Genomic DNA, 27,692 nt, shown 5'->3' with positions numbered 1-27,692 from the left:
CTTTCTCAAAAGTCCACTTCACATTTTGATATTGGGATCATCATAAGGCGTCTGTCAAAACTATAGGTTTAAAGGGATAGTTCATCAACATTTCTTAATACTTATTCATTTCCTTACCCTGAACGCAGTCTGTGGACAAGGAGAGGCAGTAATCCATGCTTTCGTTTTGTACATCTAGACACTTTTACAAGTCGCTAACATGAGCATTTTCAACCAACAAACAATGAAAGTCAATGTAGCCAATATTAGCATTTTCATTAAGCAACTCATGCCCAAACGATCAATCAGAGATTCACACCAATTACACACAGAATAAATAAAACGGTGCAGTGAACAGAGGATGTGTTCCCATAATCTTTTATTTGACTATTGTGATGCAGCTTCTTCATATTACAATTACAAAATGTAATTGGTCGTCTGCGTTACCCGTGTGTTACTTATCCTTGCCTTGAAATGACAATTGCAGAGGTAGTGGAATTATTGACACGATCTGACATATAGTATGATTGTCTATTCTATTACAACACTAGGACTCAGCTACTGACCGGAGCTAATGTATGTACTCCTTAAGTGAAATCGTTGGAGTACACAAATCCATATAATATACATAATTCGCTTGCATCCTTAGACTAGTATGGTAATGTATGTGTTGTTATGCATACAACCAATGTAGTTGAAAACATGACCTTTTATATTAATGTTTAAGAGGAGTTATCACCAAGGTGTTATGCTCATTGACTTCTTTGTGTCCTTATTTTGTATTTCATCTTTATTTAACTAGGCAAATCAGTTAAGAACAAATTCTTACTTACAATGACAGCCTACCCCGGCCAAACCCGGACCTCACTGGGCAAACTGTGCGCCGCCCTATGGGATTCCCAATCACGGCCGGATGTGATGCATTTGAACCAGGAACTATTGCAGTGCCTTAGACCGCTGTGCCAATCGGGAGCCCTTATGTACAGCAGACATTCAAGTACTGCAATGTTAGGATTTTTGTTTGTCACTGTGGCTGGGTTCCCTTCCACATAAATCCAAGGGTATGTTCTTAAAATGTGCTGAATATAACAACTGTGGAAGACTGAAAATAAAAATAAATGTCATATTAATTTCTCCAAATGAATCACTCACATTAAATCAGATGATGGATAAGGATTTGTAAACATCAAGGAGTAAACTGAGAAAAAAATTGGCAAATTAAAAAAAAAAGAAAAATACTGTCACAGTTGCCAAATCCTTACTTGCTTATGGATGGGTAATATTTAAATGCAATATTCATCAGGGTCTAATAAGGCACAGTAACTTGTTAACTTAAACATTTATTTATAATATCTTTTCAATAGTGTGAAATGAATGACAGCTTTAGCCTCTTAGTACAGCAAGACATTTCTGCAACTGCAAATCATCTGCGCTTCCTTTAAGTTTTTAATCACCCTGTTGATATCCAGATCCATCTGGGAAAACAGATGTGTGAAATAAAAATTGATTGCGGCTAAATATGTATTTGCATACTTATAGACTGTTTTCCTTGCCACACCAACAATGTCCATTGCACGGTTAAGCTGCTAAGTGTTTTTCAGCCCTTCTGATTAAAAAAGAATGGCAATTAAAGTGTTTTGTCACAAGTCCTGTATGAGTCATAATTGAGATACAGTGTAAGCTGTGAATTCATCAAGAGGATTGTTTTACTTCCAAAAACAATTTCCGTTACGCTATGACACAACCCGAGTCGATGACATTATGTCCATAGTCAGCACATCAACAGAACTCCATCTTTAAATACATAATTACTAGAGTTACAACCTTATCATAGTAGGCAATGTTTTCAATAGCTACAGTAGGATAATAAACATGTGCGTATGAGAGATAAAAACTGAAAATGCATTAACAAAAATAAAAAGTAGAAACATTCATTGAAATTCCTTGTGATGTTTCAGATGCTGTTTGATCATCTGATACCATGTATAACTATTTAGGTTTAGCATTTTGTTCAGATTAACCTGTACAGAAAAAAATATATATATATAAGTCATCGACATACCAAACATGCCCAAAATACAACATTATAATACAGAATCATTCATACATAGGAGCCAAGTGTATTTGATAAGGCTAATGGTGCATAATTGTTATTCAATTGACCCAAATTTCAATGTTCTCATTAATAATAGTCTGAATCAATATAATTTCCTTTTGGTCCTTAAATAATATGCAAATCATTTCCGCATGACACATTAAAAAACGCATCACATCGCCTTCACATTACTATGTACAGAACAATCTGAATACTGTAGATTCATTGTATATAATGAGTATAGTGAAGTATTACTTTTTTCAATATAAGTCATATATATTATACTTAATTGTGGCACAAATCAAAGTTACAGCCTGATCGTTATACTGCGTTGCATTGGAATAAAGAATATACTATTTAAGTGAAAGTCTTACAACCTTATATGATTATGTTTCCTTCACAATAAAAACAGAATATAACTTATAACAAAAGGAAAGAAACTGCTGAATACCGAAGAGTTAAATCATTCCAAAAACAGCACAACAAATCCTTCAGTTTAGCTCATCCACATTGTCTATGGAATGACAATAAGCAATTGATATGGTAACTTAAGGGAAAAGCAACACTATGATTTTATTATTTGAGAAATAATGCTTCTAATTATACAAAACACAAACTCAAATCATACACATACTACACATGGTTGAACATGGAAATGAACATGATTTTGCTCCAGAACAAACATAATTGCCTACAAATGGCTTTGCCACAGCAGCACATGAATGCAGTGTGTTAATCTACCGTTAATGTACACCCTGTGAAATACTAGTATATACACACCTGTTGAAGCTATAGAAGGGAAATAAAAATACAAAGAAAATATATTCAATGGCCATAAAAATCAAATAAAAATATCAAACTTAAAATACAGAACATCAAAACTAAAGAGAGATACTTATAGTGTGCAATTACTTATTTCATTTTGGAATTTCCTATCTTTTGACATCACAAAAGAGCAGCCTCTGAGAACAATGTGTTGTTCTGCTATTTGAGGGCAGCTCAGATTGTTACATTTGGTCTAGGTCTTTTGAAACCAGTAGGGGGCAGTGCTATTTGATATATAAAAATGATTGTACAGTACATTCATCCTTAAAGAACTACTGCATACTGACCCCTGTGGTCAGTGACCGGGAATAGAGACCCTGCAGCCGCAAGCAAAAAGTAGGCCAGATAACAAGTGACACTTGCCAATGTAATCGAGCCCACAGTCAAGTTAAAAACTACCAGAAACCACAATGATATAAAAAAATATTTTTCTAAATATGAAATGCTGGTAGGCTACACATAAATTGGGACGGTAAGCAAATTACCACAATCTAACAAGTGCATAAGTCTGTTTCAAGCTGTATTGAGCTATTTAACCAGAACACAAGAGGTGATGGATGTTAAGAATTCTAAAAAAAAAAATGAATAATTTTCTCTGTAGATGGCATCCAGCCAACGGAGGATTTAGAATCAATGTCAAACAATGTTATGTTATGGTATATTGCACATTAAAATATATTGCATATAACATAATATAGTTAATTACTGTTAATTTAGGTAATTATTTGCACAAATTATAATTAAACATATATTAAATCATATTGACATATATAACTTTTGTGGTGCAATGAAAGATATTATTAATTAAGTGAAGCTCACTTTGAATTGTGTTAATATGGAACTGCACATGAACGTTGTTTATTATCATGTTAATAGAAATTGCTGACAAAATTCTTCAAGCAAACATTATGCTTACTACAACTTCCCTCAAAAAGTCATTTCAGAGAGTTAGAGCTGAAAGGAAGAAATACTGTACTTAAAAATTAAGGTCACACAAGAAGCTGTTTAACCGTTTCACAATAGGCATGTTAATTTGGTAATTTCTATAACACTTCAATAAATACATTTTCATGTATATATATACACAGTACCAGTCAAAAGGTTAGACACACCTACTCATTCAAGGATTTTTCTTTATTTTTACTATTTTCTACATTGTAGAATAATAGTGAAGACATCAAAACTATGAAATAACACATACGGAATCATGTAGTAAACAAAAAAGTGTTAAACAAATCAAAATATATTTTACATTTGAGATTCTTCAAAGTAGCCACTTTGCCTTGATGACAGCTTTGCACACTCTTGACCATTCTCTCAACCAGCTTCATGAGGTAGTCACCTGGAATGCATTTCAATTAACAGGTGTGCATTAAAAGTTCATTTGTGGAATTTCTTTCCTTCTTAATGCTTTTGAGCCAATCAGTTGTGTTGTCACAAGGTAGGGGTGGTATACAGAAGATATCCCTATTTGGTAAAAGACTGAGTTCATATTATGGCAAGAACAGCTGAAATAGGCAAAGAGAAACGACAATCCATCATTATTTTAAGACATGAACGTCAGTCAATTCAGAAAATGTCAAGAACTTTGAAAGTTTCTTCAAGTGCAGTCGCAAAAACCATCAAGCGCTATGATGAAAATGTCTCTCATGAGAACCGCCACAGGAAAGGAAGACCCAGATTTACCTCTGCTGCAGATGATAAGTTCGTGAGAGTTACAAGCCTCAGAAATTGCAGCCCAAATAAATGCTTCACAGAGTTCAAGAAACAGACACAACTCAACATCAACTGTTCAGAGGAGACTGCGTAAATCAGGCCAAATTGCTGCAAAGAAACCACTACTAAAGGACACCAATAATAAGAAGACACTTGCTTGGGCCAAGAAACACGAGCAACGAACATCAGACCGGTGGAAATCTGTCCTTTGGTCTGATGAGTCCAAATTTGAGAATTTTGGTTCCAACCACTGTGTCTTTGTGAGATGCAGAGTAGGCTTTTCTGGTGACACTGTCAGTGATTTATTTAGAGTAAAAGGCACATTTAACCAGCATGGCTACCACAGCATTCTGCAGCGATACGCCATCCCATCTGGTTTGCGCTTAGTGGGACTATGATTTGTTTTCAACAGGACAATGACCCAGCACACCTCCCGCTGTGTAAGACCTATTTGAACAAGAAGGAGAGTGATGGAATGCTGCATCAGATGACCTGGCCTCCACAATCACCCGACCTCAACCCAAATGAGATACTTTGGGATGGTTTGACCGCAGAGGGAAGGAAAAGCAGCCAACAAGTGCTCAGCATATGTGGGAACTCCTTCAAGACTGTTGGAAAAGCATTCCAGGTGAAGCTGGTTGAGAGAATGCCAAGAGTGTGAAAACCTGTCATCAAGGCAAAGGGTGGCTACTTTGAAGAATCTCAAATATAAAGTATATTTTGATTTGTTTAACCCTTTTTTGACTACTACATGATTCCATATGTGTTACTTTCATAATTTTGATGTTTTCACTATTATTCTACAATGTAGAAAATAAAGAAAAACCCTTGAATGAGTAGGTGTGTCCAAACTTTTGACTGGTACTGTATATTTGACACAACTTAGTTGCATTCTTTACGTAAGGCAATGTATCATTGGTGAAAGTTAAACAGCTACTCCCAGAAATGACCATTGACTACAAAAATGAATATCCCTGTATATACGTACATCAATACAATGGCTAGGAATAGGTTATATTGCTCATGGATTCTTTATTTGGTATAAACCAACAATATGCACATTTATAGATGATATTGATTGTGAATATCAAGTATTCTTAATAAGGCCCTTGGAAACACAGCCAATAAAACGAATTGACATCCAACCTCATTAAATATGATTAAATTGCATTTGTTTCATTGTTGTTTTGGATGAGGCCTAAACATGGGCAGTTTATAAGTAGTGCAGAGTACGGACTCCATGTGCAATATGCAATAGTGAATAAAACAGTGGGTGTGTTACCGTTAGATTAGAAGCATGGCAGTTTTGCAGGTTTAGCTAACGAACACAACAGACACAGTGCGCTAAAGGACAGTATAATACATGGTCACTGGAGCCACCAAACAATGAACTCACCTCTGTTCCTGTGTTGCAACAATATCTGTCTCTCACCATAACCCTGGTACTAACGGACTTTATGTGTCCTCGCATGTCAGCTCCCAGCATAGGAAGCGGGGATATTAACCTGTATTGATTTCAATCAAAACAGTTGAATTGGGCTGCTGGTGTGGTAGGTTTAGTGGCACAGGCTAAATACATGAGCAGTACTAGATTTCTGTCGACAGGTCGCATTTCACAGATTCCTAGATACGCGACAAAAGCTTCTTTCTCATATTCCAAGCCTTGTGGCCTCCTAACATGCGTTCTGTATCTTACACCATTATCTCTGGCTAGTCTGATGTTTGAGTAGTAGTCAGGGCAGTCACCACTTCCTCCAGCAATACACCATGCAGTATCCCACAACATGGTTGTCGTTGTTACTCTGGCAGTTTGAGTGTCTCTGAAACAGAGGGGCCCCTGCGGCGAGGCCCCCGAGCGGAACCCTGGAGAGTGAAAGACCAGGATGCCCCCCCCCCCCTTGAGCTCAGTCTGCAGTTTGATAGTGGCAGAGGGGGACGTGAGGGTGGTGGTGAAGGGGAGTGTGGTTGGCAGTAGGGAGGGGCTCTAGATGTTGGTCTCCCTCTGCATGGCGTCCTCATCCTTGGGGTCTACCATGTCCTCCAAGGCCTGGGCGTCCCCGTCTGTCTCCTTTTGGTCCTGGTCCCGGTCAGGGTCCTCGGTTTCAGTCCGTTTGTACATCTCCTCCTGCTTGCGCTCCTTGGCCAGGAGTCTGTAGTTGATGAAGTTGCCGATGAACAGCCAAATACTGGCCATGATCACCACAGCACCACAGCAGAAATACATGTACTTGTAGTTTTTGGTGATGTCCACCAGTTTACCTGTAAATAAGAGCATAGAAAGGGTAAATGTTATTACATTTAGATAATTTTTTTTTTAGTGATGAAGGTCTGTCATATCGCTATTTTCTGCATTTCCAAATATGCCTTTATCAGTTTCTTCATGTCTACTGATCTTTAATGAGGACATTATCCCAAATAAATGAAGCATTTTGTCAAGCACCAATAATCACAGAATTAACTTTCCATTTGTTGTTATTGTAAGTAGACAAATAAGCACATATTATAAGCACACATGCCAAAATGTAATATTGCTTTTCCACTCTAAATCAGCAAACTCTATAACCAAGATCAAACCAAGTGAATGACTACTAAGCAATAGCACTCCTTAAAACAATAATTGAGTGACTTTAATTTATTCCTTTGGCATATCAACTGCTTAAAAAGTAAGCAATGTCTCACAACTGAATTAAGTACTAATGAGTTGAGAGATCAGTGACATACCTGCCAGAGGTGGACCAATGAGGACAGGGCAGCACTCCACAATGGTGGTGAGCCCCACAGCGCTGGAGAACCTCTGAGCCCCCACTAGGTCCATCAGGGTCTCAAACAGCACCGAGCTGACCATGCCGAAGGCAAAGCCAAAGAACACGGCGTACACCACCAGGCCTGTGTAGCTCTCCACCAGGGGGCAGAGGATGTGGCATACCCCGTTGTAGAGCACGGCAAAGCTGAAGAAGTACTGGATCCTGGGCCGGATCCACTTGGAGTTGGCCAGGAGCCCCATGGAGGGCCGGGCAAACATGTCCACGAAGGCCAGGATGGAGAGCAGGAAGGCGGCCGAGTACTCGTCCACGCCTATGTCCTTGGCGTAGGCCGTCAGGAAGACTATTGGCGAGAAAAAGCCCAAGAACATGATGACGTTGCCCGACAGGTAGATGAGGAAACCGCGGTGCTTGAAAAGCGACAGGTCAATGAACTTGTTGACAGTCCCCAAACAAGTGGTCGTCTCCTTCTTCTTGGTGGCAGTTTTGGCAACGACCAACTCCTCATCCTTCTTAATCTTGCCCAGCGGTGGCCCCAGGGGCCTCATCAGGGAGCCAGCCACACAGCAATTGAGCAGTATGCCCCCAAGGATGAGGAAGCTGCCCCTCCAGCCGAATGAGTTGAACAGGTACTGGTTGAAAGGGGCTAGGCTGCTCAGGAATACTGGGCTACCGGCCATGGCTATTCCGTTAGCGATGGGACGCTTCTTATAGAAGTACTTGCCAATCATAGTCAGTGCTGGCTGAAGGTTAAAGGCTAGGCCCAGGCCTTTGTGAGGAGAGAGGATAATATGATTTAGAGTTAAAAAGAACATACATTTCTAATAAGTTAATTATCTGATAAGATAATTCAGGCATATATGACAGTGAGCATGAAATACACATTCGGAATAATATACATTTTCTTCAAGTAGCCAGACTGTGGTCATTAAATGATTTGACAAATCAAGCTTAACTGTACTCTTGTAATGTATCTATAGTATTTTACTATGATCTTTGTGAAACACAGAATGGAAAAGTCCAAATCAGTTGTAGGCCTATTTTCAACCAGCTACTTAAGGAGTTTGACACAATAATCAAATTAACTCTGAATGAGTTGAAATGGATTTCATCGGAATTACCTCCTATAAGACCGATGCAAACATAAAGCTCCACCACGCTGTTGCAGAAGGAAGCGGATATCAACCCGATAGAAGACAGTACTCCCCCCATGATCATGACAGGTCTGCAGCCATATGTGTTTACCAGTACACTGCTTATGGGACCTGGAAGAGAAACAAATGAGATACTAAAAACATGGTCTTTCATCCAACCCAAACATTCAGCCTGTAATAGACTAGGGTAATCATGTAGTGATTACTTAATGATTTAAGCTTGTTAGCGTTGAAAGACAGCGTGAAACTTCCCGGCTCTGGAAATAGAAGTACTGTAACAAGACCTTGTTGATACTGGTAAACAATGTACAACATCGTGTTGTGTGTTCTGCATGTATTCTTAAGGGGATGAGGGCTGCATTGAGAGATCAGTAACAAACAGGTATGGGTGTAACACAGCATTATCTTAGTAGTCAAACAAAAAAAAATCCTTATTGCCAATAAGTACAGAGCACGTTGACAAAACATCTGTTATTTTCCAGCTTTGCTACATATGTATCAGGGATCCCATCACGACAAGCAATAAATGTACTGTTGGACCAACAAGACCAATGACACAGAGTGCAGATGAGGTCTTGGACATAACTCAGGACCTAGATTAACCAATTGGTGCCTGTCAGCCTTGGACAGGCTGCACTGAGAGCTGAGGGCCAAACTAATAGAGTGTTAGTCAAACGGAATGAGTCAAAATCGATCAAGCCCGTCAAGCATCATCGACACGCTGAGTGAAGACATTGAACTGAGCTCTGGTTGGACACGCAATGGGTCTCTCTGTTTCATAAGCTTTCAAGGCACAGCTGCCATGCTAATGCAAAACAGAGACCCAATGTGGCAACCAGTTATCTTATGAAATGGATAATAGACACTGACTGTGTGAATACACACTGCATGGGCATAGATAGGTTTCATATGTGACAGCGAGAGAACGCTAGTTAACGTAAATGGACTCCTTTGAATTGTAGCATCACCAGATGTATTTGCTGAAAGTGCACTGCAATGCAATGTTTTCATATCTGAAAAGAGGTGGAATCATGAACTATGATACACACACACCTTGAAGTGAGCTGAAGACCTTGGCTCCATGGCCCATTTGTCCCTCAACTCAGTTTCTCTGTAATTCACAATTTTCCAGGAGTAACAGTAAGCACTTGATATTGGTAGTAAACGCACAGATGAGTTGAGTGGGCCGACCAGCATCACGCTACTATGCCACAATGCACTTTCCATTTCCTTCAATAAGGGCTTGCCACACAACTTCTTCTTAGAGGCATACAACACAAGACAACAGGCAGGAAGTGAATCTTAGCAGATTTTGGTTTTAGTGGGTCAACCCCTGTTATTGAACCCTCTCTATGGTCATTGATAGTACATCAATCTGAAAGGTCCAAACAATTCCTTTTAAATTGTGTCCTTGTCAAATTTCTAAAAGTTGTTGTTGAGGGAAACTTTATCCTTTGTATTTCTAAAGTCCTGTTATGTTTGAACCTCTGGTCTCTATTACTTGATAGGGTGAGGACTGACTCTGCTTCTATGGTATGTCACAATGTCCCCTTTCATGACAGACTTTAAACAAAAGGAAGAGTAAATTGAATAAGAAACGATAAGAGTAATGAAAGATTTTTCCCTTTTTTGAATAATGCCCCCATTAGCAAGCAGAAGATGTGCCGTATCTGTGTCGGACTCGGGGAGCGGTGCTATTTAAAAAGCAGGTTGGGGAAGAAGTCGCCTGACTTCATTTGCTCTGCGTGAATCTTTTTTCGACCTTGAGGAGAAGAGCCCTCCTCATTTGCATACAGAGCACTTATCAGTATTCTCCTGAGTCTGGTGGTGAAGCCTGGATCGGCCAAGTGGAGGGAGCCCTTGAGGTTTCATATTAGCGCCTTTTAAAAAGGAATTCATAAGTGAAGTTTAATTGCTGCAATAGCTGGACAGACTTTCCAGGTTACCAAAAGCAAATTAGGAGTTTGTTTTGACAGTAACTTTAAGGACAAACAATTTGACTATTATTGACATTCAACATGCCATCTTTGAACATACTGTATCTCAGCCCCTACCAACATGCTTGGGCCCATTAATAAAACATTTTATTGAAGTATGATCAGATACCATAACTTAATGTTGCTTGTGTCCAGACTTGAGGCAAAATATGGGCTCAATCATGGAAACAAATACCTACAAGAGGATGGGTACACCCGTCATTTACCCTTTCAGCTGTGATTTATTTCACAGGACCTAAAAGCTAGTTACACAAACTTCCATCTTTCTGCTGTCTAACACATTTTTCTACCACTCCCTGATTTGTGAGGTTGGAAAAGAAAAGGTTGATAAACCGTCAAGATAGCTGACTATGCAGGAAACTGATGTTTGCAATCCATCATATTATTAATGTCTCTCTCATTACGGAATAAAGCGCTGATATTTGAAGCTTAGAGTTGTTTTCCAGAGCAGTCATACAAGGACGCAAACATGAATTCTATCAGTGGTTGATCGACTAATAAACACAGCTTAGCTAGCCATATTTCTTCTGGACAGTTCAGTTAGCATTGAGGCTAACGTGCCTGGCAGTGAGAGAGCTCTGCTGTGCTGACTGTCAACAGAGGAAGGTACTGTATGTAACCATGCTGCCTAGCCTAGTCAAGGTCAACTCTCCCTCTCTCTGTGTGGATTAGTGACATTGATCCAACACTGACACACACACAGCCTCCATATTAGCACGTCACTGCAGAGCGACACTCAGCCAGGCTAGAAGGGAGGGACGGGAGAACAGGGCATCTGCAGTAGGCATATAGATGATGCAATAGTGTGCAATATTTCACAATATTTCCCTTTGGGCTCTTTTCTGCACCCATCATCATCATTACTAATCATTCATCTCAGTGTCTGTGTTACACCCTGGGTTATAGAGCCAAACATCCAGGACGATATGAAATAGTTGCCTTCACTTCCAGTTGTTGCGCATTTGTGGTTGTATCTAATATGTGTGTGATATGTGTCATCATAAAAATAGGTTGGCTGCTGTTTGAAATCAGCAAGAGCCACACATTGGCATATCCTGATGTGTGAGGACATGGCAAGCATTTCCAGTTTGTTTGCTCTGTGATTGCATCCAATCAGCATCATAGATGGCACTGCTATCTTATCAGTTAGGGAGTCTGCCTGATGACTGCCCTAGAGAATTCAGTAAGTGTCTGACCTCTGAACTCGTGGTGGAGGTGGCAGTTGCGTCAACAGCACAGACGGCAGGCGGTGTGAAAACAACAGGTGCGTTGTAAAAGAACCACAGTCTCCTTTCTCTTCCAAGAGGACAAACACCCTCAATAAGCAGCTCTCTGGTTGGGGTAAATATTTGGTGATGCGTGATTGTTTTTCCACCATGTTATTCCAGAGAGCAGCATATACCGCAATGTGCTGTCCGTTGCTTGTAGAAATAAAGAATGCATTAAACACTGAAAGGACAATTGCTTTATCAGGCTACAGCTGGTGCAAACACATAGGACAAGAGAGCAGGTGTTTAATGAATAGCTGATGAAGCTCTGTTCTCCCCTTTGCTCAGAGATCAATATGAATGAATTACACTAAACATTTTAATGAGGGACAAGTGCCTTGTACAGGCTTGTCACATATAGAGGATGCTATTGGGTGTCCTTGGCTCTCTATGGCCAATTGGCCATCACTGTCACCATCATCACAACGGTCTAGGATACAACAAACCCTGTTGACAGCAACAATTAGAAATGACTGGATGGGATGGCATCTGCTAACAGATGGCCAGCATGGCACAGCCAAGCAAGGTGCCTACTGGCTAACCTAGTGAGGGGTAAAGTCATGCAGAGAAGGAGAACGTGATGCATTACTACTACAATACGCTTATGACTAGTCACAGAAACCGTGTGTTCGTCTTGAATGTCCATTTAAATATGGTCATAGGTTCTCATAGGAGACACACAATCAGATCATTACAGGTACCTTGCCCCATACTTAGGGCCTGAATTTTCCCTGGACAGGTCACATGGTGAAGATAAACTCAGGGCACTTCATATACAGAAACCCAACTCTTAACAAATCAGACAGACGACTTCATCAAGAGACTATCTGGACATGAACTTCTTACCTCCTGCGTACATGACGGCCAGCATGATGGAGGAGATCCATGCTATCTGGCTGTAGGAGCAATCAAAGATCTTCTGGATGTCCTTGAAGTAGACAGTGATGGCCTTGGGGAAGGCGTAGGAGAAGCCGATGGAGATGAAGGATCCCAGCACCACGGCCCAGCCCCATCCCCCGTCCGGAGGGGTCACTGCTGGGGGGCCTGCGGCAGGGGGTGGCATCTCTGGCCCGGCTGGCTCTCAGCGCTCACTGTTTACTGGATGGGGAAAGAGGAAAAGGAAAGAGAGGGTCAGTACAGTGGAGATATGAAGAGGAAAGAGAGGGTCAGTACAGGGGACATGGTGAAGAGGAAGGAGAGGGTCAGTACAGGGGAGATATGAAGAGGAAGTAGAGGGTCAGTACAGGGGACATATGAAGAGGAATGAGAGGGTCAGTACAGGGGAGATATGAAGAGGAAGGAGAGGGTCAGTACAGGGGACATATGAAGAGGAAGGAGAGGGTCAGTACAGGGGACATATGAAGAGGAAGGAGAGGGTCAGTACAGGGGACATATGAAGAGGAAGGAGAGGGTCAGTACAGGGGACATATGAAGAGGAATGAGAGGGTCAGTACAGGGGAGATATGAAGAGGAATGAGAGGGTCAGTAAAGGGGACATATGAAGAGGAATGAGAGGGTCAGTACAGGGGAGATATGAAGAGGAATGAGAGGGTCAGTACAGGGGAGATATGAAGAGGAAGGAGAGGGTCAGTACAGGGGACATATGAAGAGGAAGGAGAGGGTCAGTACAGGGGACATATGAAGAGGAAGGAGAGGGTCAGTACAGGGGACATATGAAGAGGAAGGAGAGGGTCAGTACAGGGGACATATGACGAGGAAGGAGAGGGTCAGTACAGGGGACATATGAAGAGGAAGGAGAGAGTCAGTACAGGGGACATATGAAGAGGAAGATAAACTGTTGAAAAGCTCTCTTAGTTGGGGAATTGGGCAATAATGATGATAATGACGTCTCCATTCCTTCTAAGATTAATTTCTGTACTGTAAACTTAGGCTTGAAAAATGAATTAAAAAATGTAAGTTATAAAAAATGTATAATAAAAAAAGGTCTCATATGTGGACTACTTGTGGACTACTCTCTCCCACATAAGGTGGACCACTTATGTGGACCATTACACACTATATTCAGAGGTTAAAGGTTGTTTGGAGACAATTGTAGCTAACACCAATACCACATTGACAATGGAATGTTTTAAGTGTATGCCCTACTGTTTACCACCGGTTGAGGCCATGTCCCTTTTGTCATTTAAACTCTTGACTTGGGTCATAAGACCAAATCTCAGCTCCAGAATGCACGTGAGCGCACACACACTAACAGGGTTAATCACCCTTGTCACAAGGTTGAGTTTCTACCTGAAACTAGACCAGCCCTTGCCCCACCCACTTTTCACCTTGAGGGTATCCCCCTGGTGTGACAAGGGAGAGGTGTACGGGCAGCAGTGACCAAGATCACTTGTCTTTATTGACAAAGCAAACATGTCTCTGATCGTATATACACACATACACCACACATACACACTTTCTAAATTGATATCAAGAGATATCATGGGTAAGAGGCAGCTGCTTAGTTCCAGACACACAATCTACAACAACTGATGAGTGATATTAATATGTGCCTTCGGGATCCAATGAGCTTAATCAACAACAACAACAACAATATTGCATAAATGATATAATTCTGATCTCACATACGTTGACATGACACAACCAACCACTGGCTTCTGAAGGCATTTCAACATCACAAGTAAAAGCTTATTCAAATGGGATTATCGTAGTTTAGCAAAAACATGCTCAGCCATACTCTAGAGACGATAAAGCTTAACAGGGGTGTGGCATGGCTTTGATTAGGTGGGTTAGAAGATTGAAGGTAGACACATAGCACACTAACTCTATTCAAAAATAAGAATTTGTTCTTAACTGACTTGCCTAGTTAAATAAAGGTCAAATTAAAATAAAATAAAATTTCAAGGTAAGGTGTTGAGGAAAGTGGTTGAAGTTCCAACCAAACCAGAAGGGCACAAAAACACTAAAACTAGAACCTTTCATTTCAATCTCAAGAGTGGCTGTAAAACAGGCTCCATGACAACAACAGGGTGCACTGAAGTCAGTGGCATCAATAAATTATATAGTCTCTGTCTCTCATCAAGACGTGGCCAGATCAGATTGCACTGCTGTGGAGCCTCATTCATATTCAGCCCTGTCTCAGCTGTCAACGGCAGGCAATTAGCTAAACTAGTCGCCATGTGCTGTGATTGGTTGACCTCTCAGAAGGAAAAAGGAAAACGTGAATGAAGACAGTTACTCAAATCAAATCAAACTTTATTTGTCACATGTGCCGAATACAACAAGTGTATACTTTCCCGTGAAATGCTTACTTACAAGCCCTTAACCAACAGTTCATGAAGAAGAAAATATTTAATAAGTAGACTAAAATAAAAAGTTACAATACAAAGTAACACATAAGAATAACAATAACGAGGCTATATACAGGGGGCACCGGTACCGAGTCAGTGTGCGGGGGTACAGGCTCGTTGAGGTAATCTGTACATGCAGGTGGGGGCGAAGTGACTATGCATAGATAACAAATAAACAGCGAGTAGCAGCAGTGTACAAAAGGGAGGGGGGGAGGGCAATGTCAATGTAAATTGTCCGGTGGCGATTTTATGAATTCTTCAGCAGTCTTATGGCTTGGGGGTAGAAGCTGTTGAGGATCCTTTTGGTCCTAGACTAGGCGCTCTGGTACTCACTTGCCGTGCGGTAGCAGAGACAACAGTCTATAACTTGGGTGACTGGAGTCTCTGACAATTTTATGGCTTTCCTCTGACACCACCTATTATATTGGTCTGCCATCCAGGGCAGGAAGCTTGGCCCCAGTGATGCACTACCCTGTGTGGCGCCTTACGGTCAGATACCGAGCAGTTGCCATACCAGGCGGTGATGCAACCGGTCAGGATCCTCTCGATGGTGCAGCTGTAGAACCTTTTGAGGATCTGGGGACCCACGCCAAATCTTTTCAGTCTCCTGAGGGGGAAAAGGTTTTGTCGTGCCCTCTTCACGACTGCCTTGGTATGTTTGGACCACGATAGTCCGTTGGTGATGTGGACACCAAGGAACTTGAAATTCTCAACCCGCTCCACTACAGCCCTGTTGATGTTAATGGGGGCCTGTTCGGCCCACCTTTTCCTGTAGTCCACGATCATCTCCTTTGTCTGGCTCACATTGAGGGAGAGGTTGTTGTCCTGGCACCACACTGACAGTTGTATGACCTCCTCCCTATAGGCCGTCTCATCGTTGTCGGTGATCAGGCCTACCACTGTTGTGTCGTCAGCAAACTTAATGATGGTGTTGGAGTCGTGTTTGGCCAAGCAGTCGTGGGTGGACAGGGAATACAGGAGGGGACTGAGTACACACCCCTGAGGGGCCCCAGTGTTAAGGATCAGTGTGGCAGATGTGTTGTTCCCTACTCTTACCACCTGGGGACGGCCTGCCAGGAAGTCCAGGATCCAGTTGCAGAGGGTGGTGTTTAGTCCCAGGGTCCTTAGCTTAGTGATGAGCTTCGTGGGCACTATGGTGTTGAATGCTGAGCTGTAGTCGATGAACAGCATTCTCACATAGGTGTTCCTTTTGTCCAGGTGAGAAAGGGCAGTGTGGAGTGTGATTGAGATTGCGTAATCTGTGGATCTGTTGGGATGCTGTTGATGTGAGCCATGACCAGCCTTTCAAAGCACTTCATGGCTACCGACGTGAGTGCCACGGGGCAGTAATCATTTAGGCAGGTTACCTTCGCTTCTTGGACACAGGGACTATGGTGGTCTGCTTGAAATATGTAGGTATTACAGACTCAGTCAGGGAAAGGTTGAAAATGTCAGTGAAGACACTTGACAGTTGGCCCGCGCATGCTCAACGTCACTATAAAAGACATTAAAAAGTATGTTTTAATTTTATGCTAAAACTGATAGTAGTTGAAATTTGAGATTTTATCAGCTGGTTTATAACTACTATATGACTTCTGACACACACACACACACACACACACACACACACACACACACACACACACACACACACACACACACACACACACACACACACACACACACACACACACACACACACACAACATTGTTTAGGTAAGGAATACCTCCAGCCTAGCTTTTCTAAATAAAGGCGTTGTTTCATCACGACTATGTAAACACGGTTGTTATTTAACAGACACCATGAGTATTTGTGACCTGTATTATGTGGGCTTAACGGAGGGTGAAGTGGTACAGAAAATGTATTCTTACAGGCATCTTCAGGTCACTCTGTTCAAGTGCTTGACTTTCATTTTTTAAAACATTTCTAACTTAAGCAAAAATAAATTGATAATCACTAAAATATATAATCCTCTGTGCATATTCTCATGTGTTGCTCTTTTAATTAAACTCAAGAGATTGTCTATTTTTCAAACATCCATATGGTAATAGTCTAATCTGATTATTGTCTGGGGTTGATAGTGGGGTTGATTGATTAAACGTGACGATAATGCATAACATGGTCTCAGGACTCATAAGCTGCTTAGGTTTATAAATCTGAATAGTATACTGAAAATACCAAAACACACATTGTAAGCGATGATAACAGTCACACACAAATGTGCAGTCACGCACAAAAAAACTTTCTGTAAGTAAACAAAACAAGTTTGTTTAGGCTATTTGACGTACATGAGCCTACTTGTGTTTTTCAAGAGAAGTTTTTTCATTCTTTGCGCTCCACAGTAGTTTCTCCCCTCTCCCCATGATGTCATCATGTGTCCTCTGTAATGTGTCTTTCCTCTGTTTGGTGTCTCAGAATAGCAGCTGACACAGAGGGATGGGCAGATGCTTTCACAGCCAGAGACAACCAACCACAGTCCCACCCAACCGGAGGGATATGTCCCGTCTAAGCCAATCACAAGACACCTCAGATGCCTGTCCTTGCCCGTTGTTGAACTGAGCAAACAGTGTGCCTACCTTAGGTCTACCCGTGCTCGAAAAACTCCTGGTATCTTCAACTTCAGGGAAGGTTAATGGAGCCTTAGAATTAGAATGCAGGGGCAGGCAGCCAACAACTACAACAGCATTCCTCTAATTGAATTATCTCAATGACAAGCTGATCAAAGCATGTAACACAATAGTGTGCGTGTGTGAACCTGTCTGTGTTCTGTTTCAGGTGAGCTACGTTGAGTAACCATGGAGCTTGACACAGAAAAGACGTGTAACTGAGTTAACGGACACAATGCACCACCTGCAGCAACACGACTGACTACCCATGAGCCACATGATGAGCAGGATTGGTGGCTTTGTGTCTCTTGGTACACCCAACAGGATTATGTGGGATAGAGTGTGCAGAGCGAAAATGAAAATGGATAGTTAACCTACTCAGAGCTATCTTGGCACCACCCTGACAGAACGATTTTAGTAAATATAGAGCCACTCTGAGGCTGGTTGCGGTTTTGAGCTGTGCAATTTACAGGATAATCACCCTTTTTTTCATTGACATTGTGTTATAATTTGTTTTATAAATAGCAGCTACTCCATTTGCCACGGTCATAGAGGTGAAGTAGAACAATGATTTAAAAAAACACTTCACTTTTTCTCATATCTAGTCACTGCCTAAATGTAAAACAGGCAGTGTAGAAGTTTCTTGTTGGGCCCTTGCACAAAGGTATGAATGACATTCAGGCATTGCGAGGTCACTAACGTCACCATGCTGTACTGTGTATCCACAGGCCTTCAGACAGGTACAGGCCACTCCTGTGACAGTCTAGTCCTCAAGGAATCTTGTGTCACCTTGGATGAAACTGACAAGAAGATTTGAGCCAAGTGTTTTCTTTAGCATCATACACTACCTGATTATGTGGTCTGAATAGCCTGTGGGAGAGGAAGACATGAGGAAGAGACGGAGAGCAAATAGATTGATAGAGAGGGAGAAAATGAGTGCTTGTAAAGGGGACTTTCCCGGTGAACAAAATGGAGAGCAGTTATTGATCACATCAATCAAAATCATGTTGATTGATTATAAGAATTCAGGGAGAACATCTCCAGAGTAGAAGCCAAGAGAAATGTCTAATCCGCCTTCTCTAAATGTAGCTGGTTCGAATACCTGAGCTGACAAAGGTGTAAAACCTGTCGATGTGCCCTTGAGCAAGGCACTTAACCCTAATTTGCTCCAGGGGCACCGTACTACTATGGCTGACCCTATTAAAGCAACACATTTCACTGTATGTGACAATTAAACATATTCCCCCCACCCCCTTTTTATTTGATATCACAGCACCAATGTTCTCTAAACAACAGCCAGAGAGTCTTGTACAAAGTCACGACAAAAGACAGTTACTTTGCCAGCTGCTTTCCACCAGACACTGGGTGATGAATTCATACAAAGCTCATAAGGTCATCAATACAATATCAGTGTGCCCTCGGTTAGTGTACCTCCAGTCTGACGTCCATCACTATCAACAGATATGAGTTTAATACATAACATACTGCAAGGAGTCTAGTGATCATCAACCTGTGACACAAATGAGTGTCACAAATAGAACACTGGAAATCATGTGTACTACATAAAGAGAAATTAATAAATATAAATTATTGTGTTAATTACTCTTAACTGAATATGAACTTTATTCATCTGAAATATTCCCCATTACAGTGCTCTATACAACTCTGTGTTGTCTTCAGAAGCAATTTTCATTGACCATTGCCATATGTCAGGCCATACGGCAGGTGCCCAGCCCCGGCCCCAGTCAAAACATTTTCCTATACAACATGCTTTCTATACTTGTTGGCTTATTGGGGCGGCAGGTAGCTTAGTGGTTTGAGCGTTGGGCCAGTAACCGAACGGTTGCTGGATTGAATCCCTTAGCTGACAAGGTAAAAATATGTCATTCTGCCCCTGAACAAGGCAGTTAACCCACTGTTCCCCGGTAGGCAGTCATTGTAAATAAGAATTTGTTCTTAACTGATTTGCCTAGTTAAATAAAGGCTCAATTATTGACCTCGTTGTATAACTTGCAGACTTTTCCTTTTTCAAGAAGAGGCTCCAAAATGTTAATATTACCACCATGTTTATATGTTTTCCAAAAACACAGACTGTTTCTGGAATTCCTGATTTGTTCTTCTCAAGTAGAAAACCAAACCATTCTGGTTCGACACCCATAACATGCTTTGCTTGAGGTCAAAGTGGCAGTGGAAAATGGTGACATAGGATTTAAAATTCCACCCAGCAGAGTACAATTTCTTAGATCCTCAGGTCTATTCACTGTATCACTACCACATAGTGAGCGCTTTTAATGATGAGCATAGAAATAGCACACCTAGAACATATCTACCACTTCTTAGACTTGCTTTCAATGCGAATGACAGACCTATAACTCACATTTCCATGTGAATTTGGTCAGGTGGCCCAAAAAGTTACATATCGCAGTTTCAATTATATAATGAAAGCAAACTGAAAGCAAACAAATTAACTCTCATTCTCTCAATACATTAATTCTAGGACTTGGCATGTCAAAAGTGTAAGCCAGGGTGGTGTTGAAGGGGCTTGTAGCCTTTTCAAAAGCAGGCACCTGACCTGGAGGTCACCTTAAAGTAATGTATGTACTGTAGCAAAAGTGTATTCTTACAACGAGTTCATCATTAACCACAACTGCTAACTCTCACTTCACACAAAATGATTCAATGTTGACATAAACATTCATCAAGATGGAAAGTAATATACCAGAAACAGTGATCCAGTATACAGTTGCCTCTTTGAAGACCTGTATAGTAAAGACGCAACAGAAAGAACAACCTCAATGATTTCTCAATAGAGAAACTACTGAGAGACAATGGGGACACTGACAGCCAGAGTAGACACACCCTGCCCAGCAGTCAGGGGTCTTTCAATGAAAATAATCAATACGTGTTTGATATCTTATTATTGTAGTTTCTGCTTTCTAACTTCCAAGGCAACACACCCAGAAAGTAGTCTTACATGAACAACTGGTAATGGCAAAGCACACAATAAGTCTATCTACCACATTTAGGCTATAAGGAGACATTTTGAGCAACAATATACCTGTTAATATAAACACAGGTATGAAAACAACTTGGTGTAAAATGTTATCAGATACCTTTTACTACAGGTTCTCTTAACCCATTACCGAGCTGAGTTTGTTCAAATGCATGGGTGGTGACTTATCTACCATCTACCAGTTAACCACACCCACTTAGACTACTTATTAGACATGTCTTCAGCTGCTAAGTAAGTACCTTTAATTACCATGGAAGGCCTTGAGCGGTGTTTGTGCGTAGTCAGCAGGTGCAATTTATTTAGCTCACCCAGCACGCCAGGTAGGTGGTGTACTTTTGGAACCGTTCCATTGGTCTTTAAGTGCCAACCCTGCCCTCCTGGCGCACAGGGCGAGCTAAATAAAGTGGTGATTTCTGTCTAGGCAGAGTGTCATGGCCCCTGGAGCAACATCCAGTGCTGCCAGTGCCAAGAACCAACCTGTTAATTCATGCCAATATTTGCTGCAGCGTCAACGCCTAAGTAATGGTATGGGGAAACATTACATATTACACCACACATTAAAAGTGTAAAGTTTTAGTAGTTTGATAACGGTGTGGAGATGATTCTTCTAAATTCTTCTACAACATTTTTTTTTTAAAATTAGCCTACATTGATTACAGGGACATTTCATCCAATTATTTGTTTGAGAGGGGGTCACCGAGTAAGTGTTAGGCTATGTAAACACCAAACAGGACATTCATAACTGGAGAAAAAGCATAAACAAACTGGGCTCTGACCGAACATGAACTGTCTCTTACAACTTCTTTTGATAAGCTACGGCTGTAGAGGACCGCTCAGCTACTCACAGGGGATTAGTCTGAGCTCCACTTCCTGTTTTCTACTACAGCACCATGGGACTGGAGCGCTGGACGCAGCACCTAAGCCACGTTGTTGATCAAGGGTTCTCGTGCCAGGCTAGGGACTTACTGAAGGTATGCAACCTAATACATACCTGACTCCAGTTAACATATTACACGGTATTCATCAAATGCATTTGTATGCCTAATATTCTGTGGTGTAGGATACTGGAAATGGATTCAAATTGAATCTTGCAAGCACTTATTAAACATCATCAAATCAAGTTTATTTTATATAGCCCTTCGTACATCAGCTAATATCTCGAAGTGCTGTACAGAAACCCAGCCTAAAACCCCAAACAGCAAGCAATGCAGGTGTAGAAGCATGTGTATAGCATCATGTACACTAGGGCTGGAAATTGCCAGAGAGCTCACAAAATGTTATCACGATATTTAAGCTGCTTATACGATATGTATTGTGATTCTCACAATTCTATATGTATTGCGATTCGATACTGCGATTTTATTGCGATTTGATGTTCCAAATTTTCAAACATATGGGAACATATTGCTCACTAAATCTGCTGCAGAGACAAGACAGAGCATGAGAAAATGAGTTTTGATTAGTCATGGAAATAACAGTGCTGGAAACAGGTTGTTTCAATATTTAAAAAGAAGATGGAGAACAAGCTTAAGGATGAACAATACCAGAGTTTTGGCGCAGGTACAGCTGACTAGTGCTAGCTAACGCTGATTAGAATATCATTATTATATCTATATATTTGTCCAAAACAATATTGCGAAATGTAACTCTATGGATTTTTCCCTCATCACTATTGTGTGCGCAACAACAATCATAACTACTGCTTTGTAAATACTATATCAACACCACAAACTTGTTTGGAAATTATTGTAACACATAAGGGCTAAAACCTCAGCAACTCAGCAGCCCAAATGATTGATTTTCTACCCACATGGTCAGGGGGAACACTGCTTTTAGTTGATATGAAAACAGCGAAACACATTAGTGCAGAGGAGAGTGAATGTGGCTTGAGGGCTATGACAACAGTCCAGTATTTAGGATCGAGTCAGAAGTCATATTACCCTAATCACACCAGTGAATGACGGCCTACGGGCTGCTTGTTTTAGTCCAGATTACAAACCCTTTCTCCTGTGAGTTGGCTGTCTATAAAACAGATTTATCGCCCGAGGGGTTGGGAAGTCAGATGGAGATGGATGGTGAGGCTAAGAGGCTGATGACAAAGGGCTGTGGAGATGAGTCAGCTAAGCTTGAAGCTAACCATCCATGTATTATTTAGCTACATAGACTAGCGCACTAGCATGTAACATTTCTATTGGGATTTTAATGGTTCCTAGCCATCTGTCAGGTCAACTATGAAGTGGTGGCTCAACAAAGTGGAGAGGCCCCTATGTGGGTTACAGTACACCAATGTTAAAGGTTTCTCATGTCTGCAATGTCTACATATTACCCTGACTTTAGTAACCCAAAGAAAGTAGTCCAGTACCAGAGACAGAACCAGCCTACGCCAGTACCAAAACGTCTCCAATAGGCCTACCACAGAGCAAAGTCATGACCTGGGGAGGAACGTGAAAACCCCTCAAGTGCATTATTAATTCATAATCAATATGTGCACATAGCCAAATCTATGGCCCATTGTTCTTTGTCTACATTTATTTCAACAATGCAAGCCATATATTGCCCAATTTCCCATAACATCTCGCATTACCCAAGAACCAGGCAGACATCGCAGGTCATTTTGTAAAAAAACAGGTTTATCTCGTGCTATATATCCCCCTTTCCCTTTCCTATATCAAGTCAAGGTGGAAACAAGGCAGGTCAAATGTGACTGACCGGTGTTATATTTAAAGCCCACCAGCTGACCCGGAGAGTGAAAGATCCTCTGCTTGGCCCAAACCTGTTTACGGAAAAACGTTCAGATCAGATCCTTGGATAATAATAGACTGGCAGGATTTAGTAACTGTGTCATCTCTGTGGGAAAAATGGCTACTTCACATTGGGTATCGAGACGCACGCGATGAGAAGAGAGATGTATGTACAATAGACCTACTGATTGATCAGTGATGACTCGCAATACGCGCGTGTAGATCCTAATCCGTGTGGTCAGACACTCTGTGTGCGTGTGCTGCTGATACAAACCGGATGGAACCAGCCAAATATGCATATCATAATCTACACTGGGCCTACATAAAAAAGTACTCAGAATTCTCTAGGCTACTGTAGTCTATAAACATCATTCGCACAATCTTGGGAGTATTCTAAGAGTAACGAAGAACATGTCTGTCGGTACCACATTGGGTTAACTCTGTGATTACGCACAATATGTGAATTTCAAACTGAAACATAATGTAATTCAAAATCCAGCCTATTTGTTTTATAAAGCATTAAGACAACGTGGTGTGGGCTATTCTTGCCCCGATGACCAAGCAGCTCTCTAAATGCCGAAGCAAAGCGTTTCATTGTAGGACAAAACGCACCGGCAGCTTCGTAAGTGTTATTTCATCACGCATAACTTTCAGGAAACGCATATTACCTTTTGCGAATATAGGCGCGGTCTATCCCCAAATGTGGTATGTGGTCCTTGGTCGCTGACCTTGTCAGTGTTGCGGGAAGATGGGGCTGTATTCTATTTGAATTCGCTTACTAGGAAGCTGAATGTGACGTAGAGCGTTGAAAGAAGGCGGCCCATCCTGCTGCTACTGTTGCTATTCTTGACCACCGTTAGCCTAGCGCTGGAGACAAGAGACCCGCCAGAGCATCAAGTAAAACCAGCCGGCTTGCGCTCCAATACCCGTTGGGAGGAGAGGGGGGCGTTCGATAATTTGTTTGAGGGAGTTTATCATTCTTTTGTGATTGAAATGTGGTTTACCTTATGTGGTTTAGCTTCCACTGGAGAACGCTCCGCGTGTTGTGCCCCCATTCAACACAAGCTCGAAGTAGGTCATCCGCTTTATCACGGGGATTCATTTAAACAGTCGTGTAATGAGAGAGTTGTCAAAACGCTTGTTTCATGCTAGTAAACTATGCATCAAAATGTTGTAGCGAATATATTTTCACATCACTTACGTTGGCCAATTTTACCAGTTTATCTGTTTGAAGAGCAATTGAATCCTAGAGCGCCAATCGCCCATGTAGGCGTTAGGCGCCGCGCCCAACTTGTGATACACATTTATATATACACAGAACGAAAAATATAAACGCAACATGCAACAATTTCAAAGGTTTTACTGAGTTACAGTTCATATGAGGAAATAAGTCAATCGAAATGAAATCATTAGGGCCTAATCTATGGACTGGGAATACACCTATGCATCTGTTGGTCACAGATACCTTAAACAAAGAAGAAAAAAGGTAGGGTCGTGAATCTAAAAACCAGTCAGTATCTGGTGTGACCATGATTTGCATCATGCAGCACCACCCATTTCATTTGCATAGAGCTGATGTAACGGCTTTCTTCATGGGATGAAGGAGAGGACCAAAATGCAGCGCAGTTAGTGTTCAACATGTTTAATTAAACAATAAACAATGAACATTAACAAATAACAAAATAACAAACGTGAAAGCCGAGACAGTCCTATCTGGTGCAGAACACAAACACAGAGACAGGAAACAACCACCCACAATCCCCAACACAAAACAAGCCACCTATATATGATTCTCAATCAGGGACAACGATTGACAGCTGTCTCTGATTGAGAACCCTATCAGGCTGAACATAGAAACAGACGAACTAGACACACAACATAGAATACCCACCCCAACTCACGCCCTGACCAACTAAACACATACAAAACAACAGAAAACAGGTCAGGAACGTGACAGAACCCCCCCCTCAAGGTGCGAACTCCGGGCGCACCCCTAAAACTCAAGGGGAAGGTCTGGGTGGGCATCTGTCCGCGGTGGCGGCTCCGGCGGTGGACGAGGACACCACTCCACCACTGTCTTTGTCCCCCTCCTTAGCGTCCTTTGAGTGGCGACCCTCGCCCCCGACCATGGTACAGGAACCTTCAAGGCCCCTCCTAAATAGAGGAGACAACTCAGGACAGAGAGGTAGCTCAGGACAGAGAGGTAGCTCAGGACAGAGAAATCGCTCCGATCAAAGAGGTAGCTCAGGACAGAGGGACAACTCTGGACTAATGGCAGCTCCGGACTGGGTGGCAGCTCATGACTGGGTGGCAGCTCATGACTGGGTGGCAGCTCATGACTGGGTGGCAGCTCATGACTGGGTGGCAGCTCATGACTGGGTGGCAGCTCATGACTAGGTGGCAGCTCATGACTGGAGGGCAGCTCATGACTGGACGGCAGCTCATGACTGGAGGGCAGCTCATGACTGGAGGGCAGCTCATGACTGTAGGGCAGCTCATGACTGGAAGGCAGCTCATGACTGGAAGGCAGCTCATGACTGGAGTGCAGCTCATGACTGGAGTGCAGCTCTGGCAGCTCCTGACTGGCTGGCGGCTCTGGCAGCTCCTGACTGGCTGGCGGCTCTGGCAGCTCCTGACTGGCTGGCGGCTCTGGCAGCTCCTGACTGGCTGGCGGCTCTGGCGGCTCCTGACTGGCTGGTGGCTCTGGCGGCTCCTGACTGGCTGGCGGCTCTGGCGGCTCCTGACTGGCTGGCGGCTCTGGCGGCTCCTGACTGGCTGGCGGCTCTGGCGGCTCCTGACTGGCTGGCGGCTCTGGCGGCTCCTGACTGGCTGGCGGCTCTGGCGGCTCCTGACTGGCTGGCGGCTCTGGCGGCTCCTGACTGGCTGGCGGCTCTGGCGGCTCCTGACTGGCTGGCGGCTCTGGCGGCTCCTGACTGGCTGGCGGCTCCTGACTGGCTGGCGGCTCCTGACTGGCTGGCGGCTCCTGACTGGCTGGCGGCTCTGGCGGCTCCTGACTGGCGGGCGGCTCTGGCGGCTCCTGACTGGCGGACGGCTCTAGCGGCTCCTGACTGGTGGACGGCTCTAATGGCTCGGGACAGACGGGCGGCTCTGAAGGCTCGTGGCAGACGGATGGCTCAGATGGCGCTGGGCAGACGGATGGCTCAGACGGCGCTGGGCAGACGGATGGCTCAGATGGCGCTGGGCAGACGGATGGCTCAGATGGCGCTGGGCAGACGGATGGCTCAGATGGTGCTGGGCAGGCAAGCATTGCAGGCGGCGTTGAGCAGACGAGCAGTGCAGGCAGTTCAGACGGCGCTGGGCAGGCAGGCAGCTCAGACTGCGCTGGACAGACGAGCAGTGCAGGCGGCGTTGAGCAGACGAGCAGTGCAGGCAGTTCAGACGGCGCTGGGCAGGCAGGCAGCTCAGACGGCGCTGGACAGACGAGCAGTGCAGGCGGCGTTGAGCAGACGAGCAGTGCAGGCGGCGTTGAACAGACGAGCAGTGTAGGCAGTTCAGACGGCGCTGGGCAGTCGGGCAGCTCAGACGGCGCTGGACAGACGAGCAGTGCAGGCGGCGTTGGGCAGACGGCCGACTCTGACCTGCTGAGGCGCACAGTAGGCCTGGTGCGTGGTGCCGGAACTGGTGGTACCGGACTGGAGACACGCACCTCAAAGCTAGTGCGGGTAGCAGGAACAGGGCACACTGGACTCTCGATGCGCACTAAAGGCCTGGTGCGTGGTACCGGCACTGGTGGTACCGGGCTGAGGGCACGCACCTCAGGGCGAGTGCGGGGAGAAGGAACAGTGCGTACAGGGCTCTGGAGACGCACAGGAGGCTTGGTGCGTGGTGCCGGAACTGGAGGTACTGGGCTGGAGACACGCACCACAGGGAGAGTGCGTGGAGGAGGAACAGGGCTCTGGAGACGCACTGGAAGCCTGGTGCGTGGTGTAGGCACTGGTGGTACTGGGCTGGGGCGGGAAGGTAGCGCCGGATATACCGGACCGTGCAGGCGTACTGGCTCCCTTGAGCACTGAGCCTGCCCAACCTTACCTGGTTGCATGCTCCCCGTAGCCCGTCCAGTGCGGGGAGGTGGAATAACCCGCACTGGGCTGTGTTGGCGAACCGGGGACACCATACGTAAGGCTGGTGCCATGTACACCGGCCCGAGGAGACGTACTGGAGGCCAGATATGTAGAGCCGGCTTCATAGCACTTGGCTCAATGC

At 43.3% G+C, this 27,692-nt stretch overlaps 1 protein-coding gene across 1 annotated transcript; it reads right to left on the bottom strand.

Annotated features, from left to right (window-relative positions):
- Positions 1-1,303: 1,303 nt before the first annotated feature.
- Positions 1,304-24,507, bottom strand: LOC129864990 (monocarboxylate transporter 2-like). The gene is made up of 5 exons (XM_055937367.1): positions 24,137-24,507; positions 12,643-12,894; positions 8,499-8,642; positions 7,337-8,146; positions 1,304-6,874 (listed from the first exon to the last, which is right to left on the bottom strand). Exons 2-5 carry the CDS (start codon positions 12,857-12,859, stop codon positions 6,600-6,602), a joined length of 1,446 nt encoding a protein of 481 aa, XP_055793342.1. The 5' UTR covers positions 12,860-12,894; positions 24,137-24,507; the 3' UTR covers positions 1,304-6,599.
- Between the last annotated feature and the right edge of the window lie 3,185 nt (positions 24,508-27,692).

The sequence above is a fragment of the Salvelinus fontinalis genome, chromosome 11, assembly GCF_029448725.1.
Source record: "Salvelinus fontinalis isolate EN_2023a chromosome 11, ASM2944872v1, whole genome shotgun sequence".
NCBI lineage: Eukaryota > Metazoa > Chordata > Actinopteri > Salmoniformes > Salmonidae > Salvelinus > Salvelinus fontinalis.
The sequence above is the reverse complement of the archived record's forward strand: the minus strand, read 5'-3'. Positions and strand labels throughout refer to the sequence as shown.

What these genes read in the sequence shown, in the direction of transcription:
- LOC129864990 (XM_055937367.1), bottom strand. Translation starts at nt 12,859, where the DNA reads ATGCCACCCCCTGCCGCAGGCCCCCCAGCAGTGACCCCTCCGGACGGG. An exon ending in GGCCGTCATGTACGCAGGAG is followed by an intron (nt 8,643 to 12,642) that starts GTAAGAAGTTCA and finishes TTTCTCTTCCAG; the next exon opens with GTCCCATAAGCAGTGTACTG. An exon ending in CATTGGTCCACCTCTGGCAG is followed by an intron (nt 6,875 to 7,336) that starts GTATGTCACTGA and finishes TCTTATTTACAG; the next exon opens with GTAAACTGGTGGACATCACC.